We start from the raw sequence: 15,506 nt of genomic DNA, 5'->3' as shown, positions 1-15,506 counted from the left end.
CCCTGGTGGCCTAGTGGTTAGGATTCCAGACTTTCACTGCCACAGCCCAGGTTCAATCCCTGGTCGGGAACATCCCGCATGCTGTGCGGCACAGCCAAAAACAAACAAAAACAAAAAAGATTGAAATCCTGCGGAGTATGTTCTTTGACTATAATGGAATTACATTATAAATCGTAACAATAAGGTATCTATAAAATACTTCCCTGGTGGCACAGTGGTTAAGAATCCGCCTGCCAATGCAGGGCACACAGGTTTGAGCCCTGGTCCGGGAAGATCCCACATGCCGTGGAACCACTAAGCCCATGCACCACAACTATGGAGCCTGAGTTCTAGACCACACAAGCCATAGCTACTGAAGCCCACGCGCCTAGAGCCCATGCTCCGCAACAAGAGAAGCCACTGCAATGAGAAACCTGCGCACAGCAACAAAGAGTAGCCCCCGCTCGCCGAAACTTGAGGAAGCCTGTGCGCAGCAACAAAGACACGATGCAACCAAAAATTAATCAATTTAAAAAAACAAACAAACAAACCAATACTTGGAAATGAAACAACACACTTCTAAGTAACCCACAGTCAACGAATAAATCATAAATATTTTGAATTGAATGAAAATGAAAATACAACATACCAAAATTCGTAGGATGTAGCTGAAGCAGTGCTTAGTGGGAAATTTTATAACTTTAAATACTCATATTGGAAAAGAAGAAAAATCTAAAATTAATGACCTATGTTTCTAGAAACATTTAAAGGAAGAAAACAATAAAGATCAAAACAGAAATCAATGACATTAAAAAAAAAAACAGAGAAAACTAAAGTAAAATGTTGGTTCTTTGAAGTTATCAACAAAAATTGATAAATCCCTAGCTATACTAATCAAGAAAAGAGAGGAAACCCAAATTGGCAATATCAGAAATGACAAGTATATAGCATTTTTTAAATGTATATAGCATTAAAATAAGAAAATATTATTAATAAAAGGTAAAAAAAATCATTAGGAAAATCCATTTTTTTTTAGTTCACAATCAAAGGAGAAGCAAAAGTATAAGAAGAGAATTATGTTAACTCTAAATATGAACCTGCCACCGTAGAAATCTCTTGTAACTCAGAAAGCGGGGAAGCCGGTTCTGTTTTCATAGTGTTTTCGCCCATTGACTTGCAGTTCAACTCCAAGCCTGCAGGCCCCAATCCATCCCCAATGGAGTGGCAAGTTAGTGCAGATGAGACCTGGCCAGCTTCCAAAGGAGATTTCAACTGACCTAGAAGAAAAAGAGAAAGATTGGGGAACATATACATGTACATAATCTGAGAACCAAAAGTCCCACAAAAGACTGATAAAGGGGCTTCCCTGGTGGCACAGTGGTTAAGAATCCACCTGCCAATGCAGGGGACACGGGTTCGAGCCCTGGTCCGGGAAGATCCTACATGCCATGGAACCACTAAGCCCATGGGCCACAACTACTGAGCCTGCACTCTACAGCCCATGAGCCACAACTACTGAGCCTGCACTCTTAGAGCACGTAAGCCACAACTACTGAAGCCCATGCTCCTAGAGCCTGTGCTCTGCAATGAGAAGCCACCGCAATGAGAAGCCTGCGCACTGCAATGAAGAGTAGCCCCCACTCGCCACAACTAGAGAAAGCCCACGGGCAGCAACAAAAACCCAATGCAGCCAAAAATAAATAAATTAATCAATAATTTAAAACAAAAAAAAAAACTGATAAAGCCAGGGTCTTTTTAGAGGAAACCATTCATTTCATGGTATACAAGAATACATTCACAGGTTCCAGCACACATAGCCAGGGCTGTGAGCATATCAAAGATGAAGGCTAATAAGAAGCTAAAGTGAAGGGAGGATCTGCTGGAAATATTAACAAAAAGGCAGAGGGACTGGAGTGAGATGGCATCAGAAAGACAGAGACAGGAACAGGGCTCTTCAAGCACTGCACCTCCAACCCAACATTCAGACGTATATAAGCAAAACCAATCACAAATGCAAACAAAAGTTTGTCTATTAAATCTTCAGTGAAGAATATAAGAAACACTGCAGCCAATTCAATAACTTGATTTCAAGACCATCTAAAACTTGTATAAGGCAGTACACAATGACTGATTTAGACTGGTTCTCATTAGACAGGGAGCATGTTGGCAAGACCATCCCAGAACAGACTCTGACTCACCTTCTTCAGACTCCTTGGTACCAGATGATGTGTTTTGCAAAGGATCAGTAGTAACTGTATCAACCAAATCTGATACAACCAAGTCAGGATCTAGGATCTCGTGGGTCCCATTAGTGGACAGCCTGGAGGACCGTCTCCTTGATAAGTCTTTGTCAGTGTTTTCCGAGTAGTTTTTTGACTTTTCCTGGGCTATAAACCATTAAGAGAGTTGTAGTCAAGAGACCTGAAGAAATAATTCTGCTACTACAGATTTCTGGACTGGCTGCCTCTATAAGGGCTTCAACCAGAGACTTCTAGAATATTAGATCAATGATGAAAGGAAATACCCTATCCTGGTTTATAGTTTTAAGTACAGGTACAGTCCTTCTGCCAGGATATAATTTTCCTAATTTAAGGATTCATGATCTGAAAATATGTGCCAAGGTCATGTCTCAATCTTGACAAGTTTTATTTTGGGGCTTTCCAACATAGAAGTCTACATACTAACTTCCCAAGTCAGTAAGGTTTACAGAGCCTTAGCGCCATCACAAATCCTTTCTGGAGCCAACAGGGTACTTTAAAAAAAATCAATAAATAGTATTTTTTTTATGGAAGTGTAGTTGGTTTACAATGTTGTGATAGTTTCAGGTGTACAGCAAAGTGACAGTTTCAGGTATGTACATATATATATGTACATATGTATGTGTGTACATATATATATATGTTCTTTTTCAGATTCTTTTCCACTATAGGTTATTATAAGATATTGAATATAGTTCCCTGTACTATACAGTAAAATCAGTAAATAGTATTTTTAAAGTTTCATTCAGCATATGAAATCCATCCCTTCCTAAGCCATTAAATTTCCAGTGGAAATCGTATCAGATGGAATTTATGGGTATAGAGACAACACCACTGACCCCAACATTAACACAGCTTGTGCTCTGAGATTTATTTTTCCTCTAGCAGAACTCCTCTGATCCAACCACATCCCACTCACACTAGCCCCTGTGATCAAGGACAAGCATCAGTGCCTATAAGGAATAGGGGACAAGATGGACACAGGGGAATTAACCCAATGGATGTCAAGTTCTAGCCACACATACACAAACTGAAGACTCACATGAGTTTTTGTCAAGCCGAGGACGTTTTAATGGGACTTCACTTCCTTTTGATATCTTCCGTCTTCTCAATTCCAATGTTATTGGTTGCAAAGTTTGAGAGTTTGAGTCCACAGCTACAATGTATATAAAACCACACAAAAATAGGTATGTAGTTTCTTAGTGACCAATCCTCATATTACATGTAAATAAAACATATATATAAATATCCACACACATCCTTGCATGATAAATAGGCCCTCAAAGGGAATTCTTACATAAGCCAAAAGGGAAAAAAAGTGAAATGGGTGAGAAATTACTTCCTTTTAGGAGATGCAGACACCCTGCAGACTGACCTCCTGAATCTTTTTGGTTTCTCCTATGACCCAGCTCTATTCATATATTTATCTCCTGAAACCCTCTCTTTAAATACCGCAACGTGACTGCTTTAAAATATGAGGGTACAAAGGCAACAGAAAAGTCATTTTTATCACAATCAAATCTTCTTATCAAAATTTGGTTTATACAATACTCAGGAAATCCACCAGGCAGGCTAATTCTTTTTTTTTTTTTTTTTTTTTTTTGTACGCGGGCCTCTCACCGCTGTGGCCTCTCCCATTACGGAGCACAGGCTCCGGACGCGCAGGTTCAGTGGCCATGGCTCAGCGGCCCAGCCGCTCCGCGGCATATGGGATCCTCCCGGACCGGGGCACGAACCCGGGTCCCCTGCATCGGCAGGCGGACTCTCAACCACTGCGCCACCAGGGAAGCCCCAGGCTAATTCTTAAAATGTGTACCCTGGGACTATGGCTTGATTATTATTTTCAACCTCTACTTGCTAAATTGGTTAGCCTGGCATTGGTCCTAATTTTAAAGGACCAAAAAGAATATCAACATTTACAACCTCTTAAAAACAATTCCAGAAAATTCTCAGGAGACTATGCTATTTGATAGTCAGTGCCAGGCAAGGCTGCTTAACACTGGAAAATCCAGCCCTGACATAATTTAGCAGTGCAGAAGCTAAGCCCTTAGATAGTACTCACTCTTTTTTTTTTTTTTAAAGTTTATTTATTTATTTATTTTTGGCTGCGTTGGGTCTTCGTTGCTACGCACGGGCTTTCTCTAGTTACAGCCAGCGGTGGCTACTCTTCATTGCAGTGTGCAGGCTTCTCATTACAGTGGCTTCTCTTGTTGCGGAGCAGGGGCTCAAGGTGCGGGGGCTTCAGTAGTTGTGGCGCATGGGCTCAGTAGTTGTGGCTCACGGGCTATAGAGCACAGGCTCAGTAGTTGTGGTGCACGGGCTTAGTTGCTCCACGGCATGTAGGATCTTCCCAGGCCAGGGATCGAACCCACGTCCCCTGCATTGGCAGGCTGATTCTTAACCACTGCACCACCAGGGAAGTCCCTCACTCTGTATTTTTAAACCTAACACTTAAGAAGTTCTCCCCCATGAGGAAAGGTGAGAATCCAAAAGGCAGGCAAAAGAAAAAAAGAAAAGAAAAGAAATAGTGGGGGACTTCCCTGGTGGCACAGTGGTTAAGACTCCGCCTGCCAATGCAGGGGACATGGGTTCGAGCCCTGGTCCGGGAAGATCCCACATGCTGCAGAGCAACTAAGCCCGTGAGCCACAACTACTGAGCCCGTGTGCCACAACTACTGAAGTCCACCCGCCTAGAGCCCGTGCTCTGCAACAAGAGAAGCCACCACAATGAGAAGCCCACACACAGCAGTGAAGAGTAGCCACTGCTCGTTGCAACTAGAGGAAGCCTGTGCGCAGCAACGAAGACCCAATGCAGCCAAAAATAAATAAATTAATTAATTTTAAAAAAAAGAAAAGAGGGCTTCCCTGGTGGCGCAGTGGTTGAGAGTCCGCCTGCCGATGCAGGGGACGCGGGTTCGTGCCCTGGTCCGGGAAGATCCCACATGCCGCGGAGCGGCTAGGCCCGTGAGCCATGGCCGCTGAGCCTGCGCGTCCGGAGCCTGTGCCCCGCAACGGGAGAGGCCACAACAGTGAGAGGCCCGTGTACCGCAAAAAAAAAAAAAAAAAGAAAAAGAAAAGAAAAGAAATTGGGAAGCTTGAGGCAAAGGTAGGGCTGGGGGTCTGATGAGGGTTGAAATGAGAGAAAGAAGCAGCCAGGAGAAAGAAGAGGGAGGAAGGGAAGGAAATGGGAGGGGAATGGGGAAGGGAGAGAAAAGACTCATCTAAGACCAGCAGCTTCAGATCTGCCATGTCAAATGGCCAAAGGAGACAGGGCTGAGCTCTGAGGACGCAAACCTGATGGGAGTGCTGAACTCTTTGGCTCTTCCTGTGTTCAATCTTCTCAATGTGCCAACATAATTTTGTTCCAAGGGTGGGAACTTGGAGATCACACACATTCCAAATTAAACACAAACAACCTTCCCCAAACAGCTCAGATCCTGTTCCAATAAGGTCTGTACAATCTAGAGAGCTCAAGACTCCACTGTGTCAATGAACTTATTCCAAGCAATTTTTAAAGGGGATTTGAACTATATATTAGATACTGGCAAACCTTCTTCATTTTGATACCACATACAAACTGGGGCTGACCACACAGAACTTCAGTGTTTGCCAAACTCTTATTACAGTAAGAATTATCTGGGAAGGTTGTTAACAATTAGCATTCCCAGATCCTGCTTCAGAAAATTCTGACTGGGGAGGAATGCCTCAGGCAAGTGTTAACAGTAAGCTTGGAAAACTCCAGTTCTCTATTAAATTGATCCTATCTGGTGTGAAATCCTACACTTAATAAAAAGGCCTGCCTATTATATCCCACATCTTAACATGGTACACTACCCAGAGGTTTAAAACCTCCAGGACTTTCTCAATTAGGGTTCCTCATTTGAAAACAGAACACAAAGGTTATTTTCTCAATTCTCCCAAGAGTGGTTTATCATTCTAACATTCTCAATTTGCAGAAGTCAATTCATTAGAGGTCACAGATGCCTTGGGCATTAGAGCTTAATTCTCTCTTGGAACCCTACTGAGAAAGCCAATGAGGCCAGTGCTGTCCAATAGGAATACGAGGGCCATAAATGGAAGCCACATAGGTAATTTTCAATTTTTAGTTGAAAAAAGTGAAATTAATTTTAAGAATATATTTTATTTAACCCAATACATCCAAAACATCATTCCAACATGTAGTCAATAATTTTAAATTATTGAGATATTTTACATTCCTGGGTCTTTCTTTCTTTCTTTCTTTCTTTTTTTTTGTACTATTTGAAAACCAGTGTGGTTTTTTGTTTTGTTTTGGCCACGCTGCATGGCTAGCAGGATCTTAATTCCCCGACCAGGCATTGAACCCGGGCCCTCTCTTGGTGCTAAAAAGCACAGAGTCCTAACCACTGGACCACCAGGGAATTCCCTCCCTTGTGTATTTTACAAGTTACAGCCCATCTCAATTCAGAGTAGCCACATTTCAAGTGCTCAGTAACCACAGGTGGCTAGCAGCTACCATATCGGACAGCACAGGTCTAGGGCCTAGTTAGGCGTAGGGACGACTCCAGCATGCTCAGATCTTGAGAGTGAAACCCACTTATAACCACTGAAGGGGGAAGTGCCTTATTTCATCTAGGAAGAAATCAATCTATTGTCTTATTTCATACCTTAAAATTAGAAGATGTAAGAAGGCTGTCTACTGGGAACAAGTACTAATACATTTATTTGAAGTAAATAAAGGTAGAGCTTCTGCCACAGAAATTAAGTCTGGTGTAGCTGTCTGGATTGATAGATAGGACTGGCTTTGCATTCTGCATCATAAGGGAACAACAAATGAGCTAACTCTGTAGTTCCACAGTTTTGATGAAAATATATTTTGTCATATTTTATATTTTAAATTTACCTTTGGCAGCTATTCAAAATTGTAAGAAAAAAACAAGTATCACTTTTTTTTTTTTGGCCTCGCCACATGTCGTGTGGGATCTTAGTTCCCCGACCGGGGATCGGACCAGAGCCCCCCACAGTGGAAGCGTGGAGTCTTAACTGCTGAACTGCCAGGCAAGTCCCCAGGTATCACTTTAAAACTAGGGGATTCGGGCTTCCCTGGTGGCGCAGTGGTTGAGAGTCCGCCTGCCAATGCAGGGGACACGGGTTCGTGCCCCAGTCCGGGAGGATCCCACATGCTGTGGAGCGGCTGGGCCCGTGAGCCATGGCCACTGAGCCTGCGTGTCCGGAGCCTGTGCCCCGCAAAGGGAGAGGCCACAACAGTGAGAGGCCCGCATACCACAAAAAAAAAAAAAGAAATTAGGGGATTCTCAGTTTTTCAATATTTATGTAAAGAACATGTAAACAAGAATGTCTGAAGGCCACTGCCAGATAATTACAGGCAGTGTTCAGTCTAGAGATCCTGAGGGTTCTTCATGCCACTCAATCTAGAGAAGGAATGTTTGCCTTAGGAAAAAATTCAGGGTTTGTTTCTTTCTTGGCTATTCCAGAAGAATTCCATATTTCAACTTTTTAAAATAATTGTGTATTCTTCCCTAAATCCTCTAACCTTGACTCTACCAATTAGCCATCTCAGCTTTTTATTTGGACAGGGAAAATTTCCGATCCATAATCACTCTCCAGAGATCTCAATTTCAAATGTACCCATACATTCCTAGGTCCAGTGTTCTTTCTTGTCGCCTCCTCCAGATGCCCACACCTATTTACTTCTCCTTTCCCATTTCATGTCACTCATGAAAACACTGTTTCCTGATTCTACGTTCTAGTAAGCTTACTTAAAGTGAAATCATTTGAATTGGCAAAAGCAAAAGGCCTTAGCTTATTAGGCTTTATCATATAAGCTGAAGGATCTAGTGAAGAGTTATCTGTCACCCCAGAAGCCCAGTCAAGGACATGTTTCTGAAACTTATGTTCACCTGGATATATGTCTCCCATAAAATTCAGCTCTATGGGCATGACTTGTTTTTAGATGACAGGATGACTCAAAGTCGGTCACAAAAACAAAGGCTTGAAGTACAGAAGTTATAAAGAACCACAAAGGACCACAGAAGAACACTCTGGCATTGCACACTTGGGAAACTCACCAGTAGGAGCTATGGAAGGGGGTCTGCCTCGCTTTCTTTTTGGCTCCCTCAAGTTTTCTTGCGGACTCTTCACAATGTCATTTTCAGGTTTCTTATCCACTTGAGCATCTCCAGAATACTCTCTGTCATTTTCTGAAATGTTCTCCTTATCTTCTTTCTCGTTCTTGGGAAGGCTCTTCTCTGACACCTTCCCCTTTTCAGAGCAGATTAACTTTCCTTCTTTATCAGGCTGTTTGGGTCTCTTTTCTGTCTTTAAGGCTTTGTCCTCTTTGTCTTTCTTCACATTGGCTGTGGCTTTTCTCTGCTCTTTAAACTTCTCTCGTTTATCAGGAGATGATGAAAGACTTTTGTGTTCTGTTTCTTTAGGCCTAGCATTATCCACAATATTCTAAAATGAGCAAAATAGCGATGAAACACACTTTGTGATTACTTGCAAATATAAAATCAGATGGTTTTTTGTGACAAAGAAATTAAAAAAGGACATGTATCAGGTCATGTAATGGAAAGCACCACTGAAAATATACACCCATATTCTGAGGTTTGAAAAACAGTCCTAAGTTTAAAGAAAATAACAGCCATGTTCAATTCCTTCTGAGACAATGCTATCTCCCCTTTTGATTAGTAAGTCACTAAAAAATTATTAAAGGGACAGACAACTACCCCAGGGACCTCTTCTGGGAAGCAATGTTTTTGACAGAGATGCCTTCATGCCCCGCCCGTCTCCTCCCAAGAATGACTACACTGACCCAGGGCCTTTCAGAGGCTGGCTCAGTTTGCCAGCAGATGCTGATGTCCTGTGTAGAGAAGAACCCAAACTGATAACTAGAGGCGAACCAGAAAGCTGTAAAGATTTTCCATCTCAAAAACAGGGTCTTTGCTCAGTCGAACAAGCCACCTACTGCGTTCCTGAGCTACTGAGTTTTTGTCCATTAGGAGAAAGTATTTCTTCTTGGTTACTTTCCTCCTAAATTACTTTTTCAAAATTCATCTTAAAAATCTTGTGTCCTAGTATACTGTCTCATAATAAAGCCAGCTCTGAAAGCTCTGCAGTTTCCAAAACTACAATTAAGTTTATTTGTTTAAGTATCTTTCTTCCAAGACCTCAAGAGAAGAGCAGAGACCACCACATCATGTTCATATTGGATCCCTAGCACCAAGCACACACTTGGCACACAGATTTTTGCCAGGAGCAGGAAGGACTGCCTAAATACACAGTGAGTAAAAGTTTAATTTTGTTCCAAAGGGAAAAATAATAAACAAGGAGAATCCCTGTGGTTAGAAACTAAAAGAAAATATTTTTTTCAAGTCTCCAAAATTTTCTGAAAGCAGCCAGGTTTGAGAACAAGCACTCCTCAGTAACTGCTGGCAGAAATATAAATTGCAACCACCAGGAAGGGGGGTTGGCAATTTAGGTCAAAAGTCTTATGTTTATACTTTTGAACTAGAATGAATTCCTAGAAATGAAATCTGCTAACAAAATAATCAGACGTGTGTACCCAGATTTACAAATATCCTTAAATGACCATTAGAAAACTGGTTATACAAAGTAGGGTTACATACATATTATAAATACTACTTAGCCATTAAAAGCTATATTCCCATACAGTACTTAGGAACTTGGGAAAATGTTATTTTGTTAAAAGAGCAAGTTACAGGGCTTCCCTGGTGGCACAGTGGTTGAGAGTCCGCCTGCTGATGCAGGGGACACGGGTTTGTGCCCGGTCTGGGAGGATCCCACATGCCGCGGAGCGGCTGGGCCCGTGAGCCATGGCCGCTGAGCTTGCGCGTCCGGAGCCTGTGCTCCGCAACGGGAGAGGCCACAACAGTGAGAGGCCCACATACCGCAAAAAAAAAAAAAAAAAAGAGCAAGTTATAGAACAGTAACATATGACTCAAATTTGGAAAAGAAAAATATATATACACAAGTATCTTTTTAAAATACAGAAGGCTATACATTAAAATGTTAAGAGCAATTGCATCTGGATGATAGAATTATACAATTTTTACTTTCTTTGCGCTTTTCTGTACTTTTCTAAATTTTCTACAGCAAACATATATTGTTTCTATAACTTCAGAAAAAGATAAATGTTCCTGAAATATAGATTATCAAACCACTTAGGGCAGTACAATCCGATTTAAAAAACAAAAAAACAATCTAATACTATATGAAAAAAGCTTTAAAAATTGTCTGACAGATATTTGTAAGAAATTTTGCTTTGTAAGTGGCCTAGCTGAGAAGTCATTTATCTAAACCACTATGTCCTCTTGGAAAAGAAAAACAAACAGGAGCCATGGGCCTGTGCTTGACCACCTGCCAGGTCTGAGATGACATGAGATACTCAGAGGCATCTGGGAATTGAGGACTGAAGACCCACAAATCCACACAGGGTGAGGTGCCCATCCCCAAGCTAAGGCACCATGAGTACTATCAATCAGAGGAAACAGATGAACGTTTGTTATGTGGAGCCCTAGACTTCCATTTGTGTAGATTCTAGATACAATCTGACAGTTCTGGACATGTTCTTAATACAGTCCTCTATCTATATTAACTCATTCCACAAGCTTAACATAAAAATTGCCAAATTAAAGGCCAAAATAATGTTTTAGAGTGCTGTGTAGTTCCTTAGATGCCTGAGAAGCAAATGATCAAAGAGAAAACATCTTTAGGGCTAAAGCTTTATAATTCTGTCAATTTTCTGAAGAGGAAAACCAGAAAGGCAAAAACACTTCTGAGATTATCTTTAACAATATCATGTATCATGATGCTTTGGAATTGCTAAATATATGTTCAGGAGAATTTACTAGAAGGTTCCAGGATTACCAAATACTGTCATATCAACAACCACCCAAAGAAGTAAATAACAATTAGTTACAATCAGAATCTTTCCCCTCAGCTATTTCATTAAGACATAAATATAAAAAAAAACTAAAAGGGAAAAAAAAATCATGAAGAAAGTAGGCAACACTTCCAGATGGTCAGAATCTATCTGTGTGCACCACATTTCCAGTATCAAAACTCAGGACCCGGGGCTTCCCTGGTGGCGTAGTGGTTGAGAGTCCGCCTGCCGAGGCAGGGGACACGGGTTCGCGCCCCGGTCCGGGAAGATCCCACATGCTGCGGAGCGGCTGGGCCCGTGAGCCATGGCCGCTGAGCCTGCGTGTCAGGAGCCTGTGCTCCGCAACGAGAGAGGCCACAACAGTGAGAGGCCCGCGTACCTCAAAAATAAAAAAACTCAGGACCCGTGCTTAGACAAGTACATGGATGGTGAAAGGGACAAAAGGAAACAAAAATTTCAACCCAGGCACATCTAGCACAAGTGCTTGCCAAATCTACGCCAAATGGTGGCTCCGTAACCACCAAGCCATGGTCCAGAGCTGAAGGACAAAGTCAGATGAGGAGAAAACATCTCCATCTCTTCAACCACTCAGCAAGTTCCCTGTGAGGGGAAACAGCTCTGTGGGCAGAGCACAGGAAGACAGAAGAAAGAATAACAACCAGGCGCTTTGGGAAAAAGACAGATAACAGGTAATGGTACGCAAGTACTGGCACTTCTGAAAAGAACTGGTATGAAAAGAAAAAGGTAGAAAGAGAGACAAATATTTGCAATTTCTGAAAACTTGTGTATTGCTTTCTGGTGAAATCATGTCAGATGAAGGAAAGATTTTGTCATCATAAACAAATGTAACATCTTTGAGAAACAAAACTATAACATTAGCATTATTCATACCACAAAGCATAAGACCACATTTCTCACCTGATCTTTCGAAAAAGCTTTCACATGAATATGTTTGACAGTCTGAACTACTCCATCATAAAATTTCACAGTGTAAGTACCTAAAATTCAAAAAGATATGATTTTAACTTGCAGTTTCGTGAAAGCAACAAAACTTTTCAAAGCATAAACACAAGGGCGTCCCAACCACAATAATAAACATATGGAAATTAAAAAGTTGTTCAAGAATCACATTCAATCTTACTTATGTCCAAGATAATAATAGTACACTTGCCTTTTCCTCTGTATCTTACAAATCTTTTTATCTATACAAATCAAAATCCATCCAAAAAAAACCTCATTTTTATGGTGCTTCACTAAATCTTAAAAACTTGCACTGACTTAGACCAAGAACAAAGAGCAGTAAAACAATTAAGAATGTAAGGAAACACCAACAATGAACTATCAGAGAAATGAAGGGAACAATCCCGTTTATTGTTGCATCCAAAGAATAAGATACCGAGGAATAAACCTACCTAAGAAGGTAAAAGACCTGTACTTGGAAAACTATAAGACACTGATGTAAGAAACTGAAGATGGAAAGATATACTGTGTTACAGTCTTGGTGGGAATGTAAACTGGTGCAGCCACTGTGGAAAAAACAGTATAGAGGTTTCTCAAAATACTAAAAATAGAATCACCACATGACCCAGCAATTCCACTCCTTGGTATGTATCTGAAAAAAACAAAAGCACTAATCCGAAAAGATACATGCACCCCAATGTTCACAGCATTATTTACAATTGCCAAGATATGGAAGCAATCTAAGTATCCATCAACAGATGGATGGATAAAAGAGGTGGTGTATATATATATATATATACATATACATATACAGTGGAATACTACTCAACCATGAAAAAGAATGAAATTTGCAGCAACATGGATGGACTTGGAGGGTATTATGCTGAGTGAAATAAATCAGACAAGACAAATACTATATGATCTCACGTGTGGAATCTAAAAAATACAACAAAGGAGTGAATATAACAAAAAAGAAACAGATACAGAGAACAAACTAGTGGTTACCCGTAGGGAGAAGGAAACAGAGGAGGGGCAAAATAGGGATAGGAGATTAAGAAGTACAAACTATTATGTATAAAATAAGCTACAAGGATATATTATTCAACACAGGGAATATAGCCAATATTTTATAAGAACTACAAATGGAGTGTAACCTTTAAAAATTGTGAATCACTATATTTACACCTGTAACATATAATATTGTACATCAACTATACTTCAATTAAAAAAAAATAGGATATAAGGAAAATGCAGATTTACTTATTGCTTGGTGAATTATTAATGTTTATCACTTAAACTTTATTTTCTGGGCTTAGAAGTAGTAATATCTTTTAAACTTTAAAAGAAATACGACCATCTGCTAAAGGTATTATGTTTTTAGAGGTCACATTACTCTCAAAATCCGTATGAATTAGCTGCATATTACAATATTTCAGAATAGAGACTAGGCCAAAGCACTAAATGGTGACCGCTACATTGTTAGTTTTGTTCCGTTTTTTTTTTTTTTTAAGTCCAACAAAAATTACTCTCTGCTAAAAAACTGAAACTGGAAATCCAAATAATCTTATCTCGCCAAATAACACATCCAACTACAAAAGTTCTCATTAGCTGTACCCAAACCAACACTTTCGACCTTTTGCATTTTAGAACCCACCCATGTCTCTCTCTCTCTCTTTTTTTTTTTTGGTTCCAGGGATCTATTAAAAAAAAAAAAATCACAGTTAATCTTGTCAAGATTATCAATGAACCACTGGTAATCATGTAATGATTTACCACTAGTAAACATGGTCAGTTTTCCGGACCAATTTGCTACCCAACATGGAAGAAAAAAAATAAATCCCAAAGGTTGGGAGCAGAATAATGCAACGATGAAGTTAAGATCTGGCTGGTTGCCTCCTTCTTATACATTCTCTCCCCTCCCACAGGCCTGCTCCTCCAGCCCTGAATAAGGCCCTGCCCATGGCTAGCCACCTCTTCAGTGCTCAAAGTCCAAGCAATCTGAGCCCAATTATTTTCCAAACCTTATTTCAAATTACCAGCATACAATACCCACCAACTCAAAGCGACTAGCTACTTGCCACCCACTGAAACTGTCTTGTGACATTTCCACCTCCACACGGAGTGTTTTCCTGCCTGGAATGTGCCACTCATTGATCCTTAAGCACTCAGCTCAAAAGACCACAATTGCTCAGTAAAAGCTTCCTGACTTCCCTGCTACTGGAGAGTTCTCCCTCCTCTGAACTTCTCAGACTCATTTGGTACCTGACCTGCAGAGACTCACATTTAGGTGCCTTCATATAGAAGGCAGATCCCAAATCGAAGGCAGGCTCTTCAAGGCTAGAGAAAACATCTGACAGTAGTTTCTCACACAGCGCCAGGCTCACTGTAACCAGTGTTTATCAAAGTGTAGTCCCCAGACCAGCAGCATCAACAACCCTGTGAAATTACTGGAAATGCAAATTATCAGCTCCACCCCCAATATACTGAATCAAAAACTCTAGGAGTGTGACACAGAAATGTGTTTTAGTAAGACCTTGAGGACTTCCCTGGTGGCACAGTGGTTAAGAATCTGTCTGCCAATACAGGCGACATGGGTTCTGGCCCTGGTCCAGGAAGATCCTACATGCCACAGAGCAGCTAAGCCCGTGAGCCACAACTACTCAGCCTGTGCTCTACAGCCTGTGAGCCACAACTACTGAAGCCCGCACACGTAGAGCCCGTGCTCCCCAACAAGAGAAGCCACAGCAATGAGAAGCCCGCACACCGCAACGAAGCAAAGCCCCTGCTCACCACAACTAGAACCCTGTGCGCAGCAAAGAAGACGCGACGCAACCAAAAATTAAAAAAAAAAAAAGACTCCACCTTGCGAGAACACCAGAATCACAACTAACTGCTCTGTTTTACTGAGTTCTGCCCACCAGAGCAACAGCCAGCTCTACCCACCACCAGTCCCTCCTATCAGGAAACGTCCATAAGCCTCTTATATAGTCTCATCCACCAGAGGGCAGACAGCAGAAGCACGAAGTACAAACCTGCTGCCTGTGCTCCGCAATGGGAGAGGCCACAACAGTGAGAGGCCCGTGTACCGCAAAAAAAAAAAGAGAAAAAGAATTCAGAATAATGATAGGAAAATGATCCAGGACCTCAGAAAAAGAATGGAAGCAAAGATCAAGAAGATGAAAGAAATGTTTAACAAGACCTAGAAGAATTAAAGAACAAACAAAAAGAGATGAACAACACAATAACTGAAATGAACACGACATTAGAAGGAATCTATAGCAGAATAACTGAGACAGAAGAACGGATATGTAACCTGGAATTAAAAAACTAAAAATAGAATTACCATACGATCCAGCAATCCCACTACTGGGCATATACCCAGAGAAAACCATAATTCAAAAAGA

At 41.1% G+C, this 15,506-nt stretch overlaps 1 protein-coding gene across 4 annotated transcripts in view; it reads right to left on the bottom strand.

Annotated features, from left to right (window-relative positions):
• PHF20 (PHD finger protein 20) overlaps positions 1-15,506 on the bottom strand; it is a 130,259-nt gene that overhangs the window by 68,066 nt on the left and 46,687 nt on the right. For all 4 annotated transcript variants that reach the window (XM_024742905.1, XM_024742904.1, XM_024742906.1 and 1 more), the window contains 5 exons: positions 12,061-12,140; positions 8,306-8,693; positions 3,280-3,393; positions 2,178-2,366; positions 1,077-1,256 (listed from right to left, as the gene is read on the bottom strand). In XM_024742905.1, the coding sequence (XP_024598673.1) occupies positions 1,077-1,256; positions 2,178-2,366; positions 3,280-3,393; positions 8,306-8,693; positions 12,061-12,140 (951 nt within the window). The remainder of the gene's footprint in view (positions 1-1,076; positions 1,257-2,177; positions 2,367-3,279; positions 3,394-8,305; positions 8,694-12,060; positions 12,141-15,506) is intronic.

This window comes from Neophocaena asiaeorientalis, unplaced genomic scaffold, assembly GCF_003031525.2.
Source record: "Neophocaena asiaeorientalis asiaeorientalis breed wild unplaced genomic scaffold, Neophocaena_asiaeorientalis_V1.1 scaffold82, whole genome shotgun sequence".
In the NCBI taxonomy this organism is placed as follows: Eukaryota; Metazoa; Chordata; class Mammalia; order Artiodactyla; family Phocoenidae; genus Neophocaena; species Neophocaena asiaeorientalis.
Note: the sequence above shows the minus strand (reverse complement) of the source record. Positions and strands in the feature narration are given on the sequence as shown.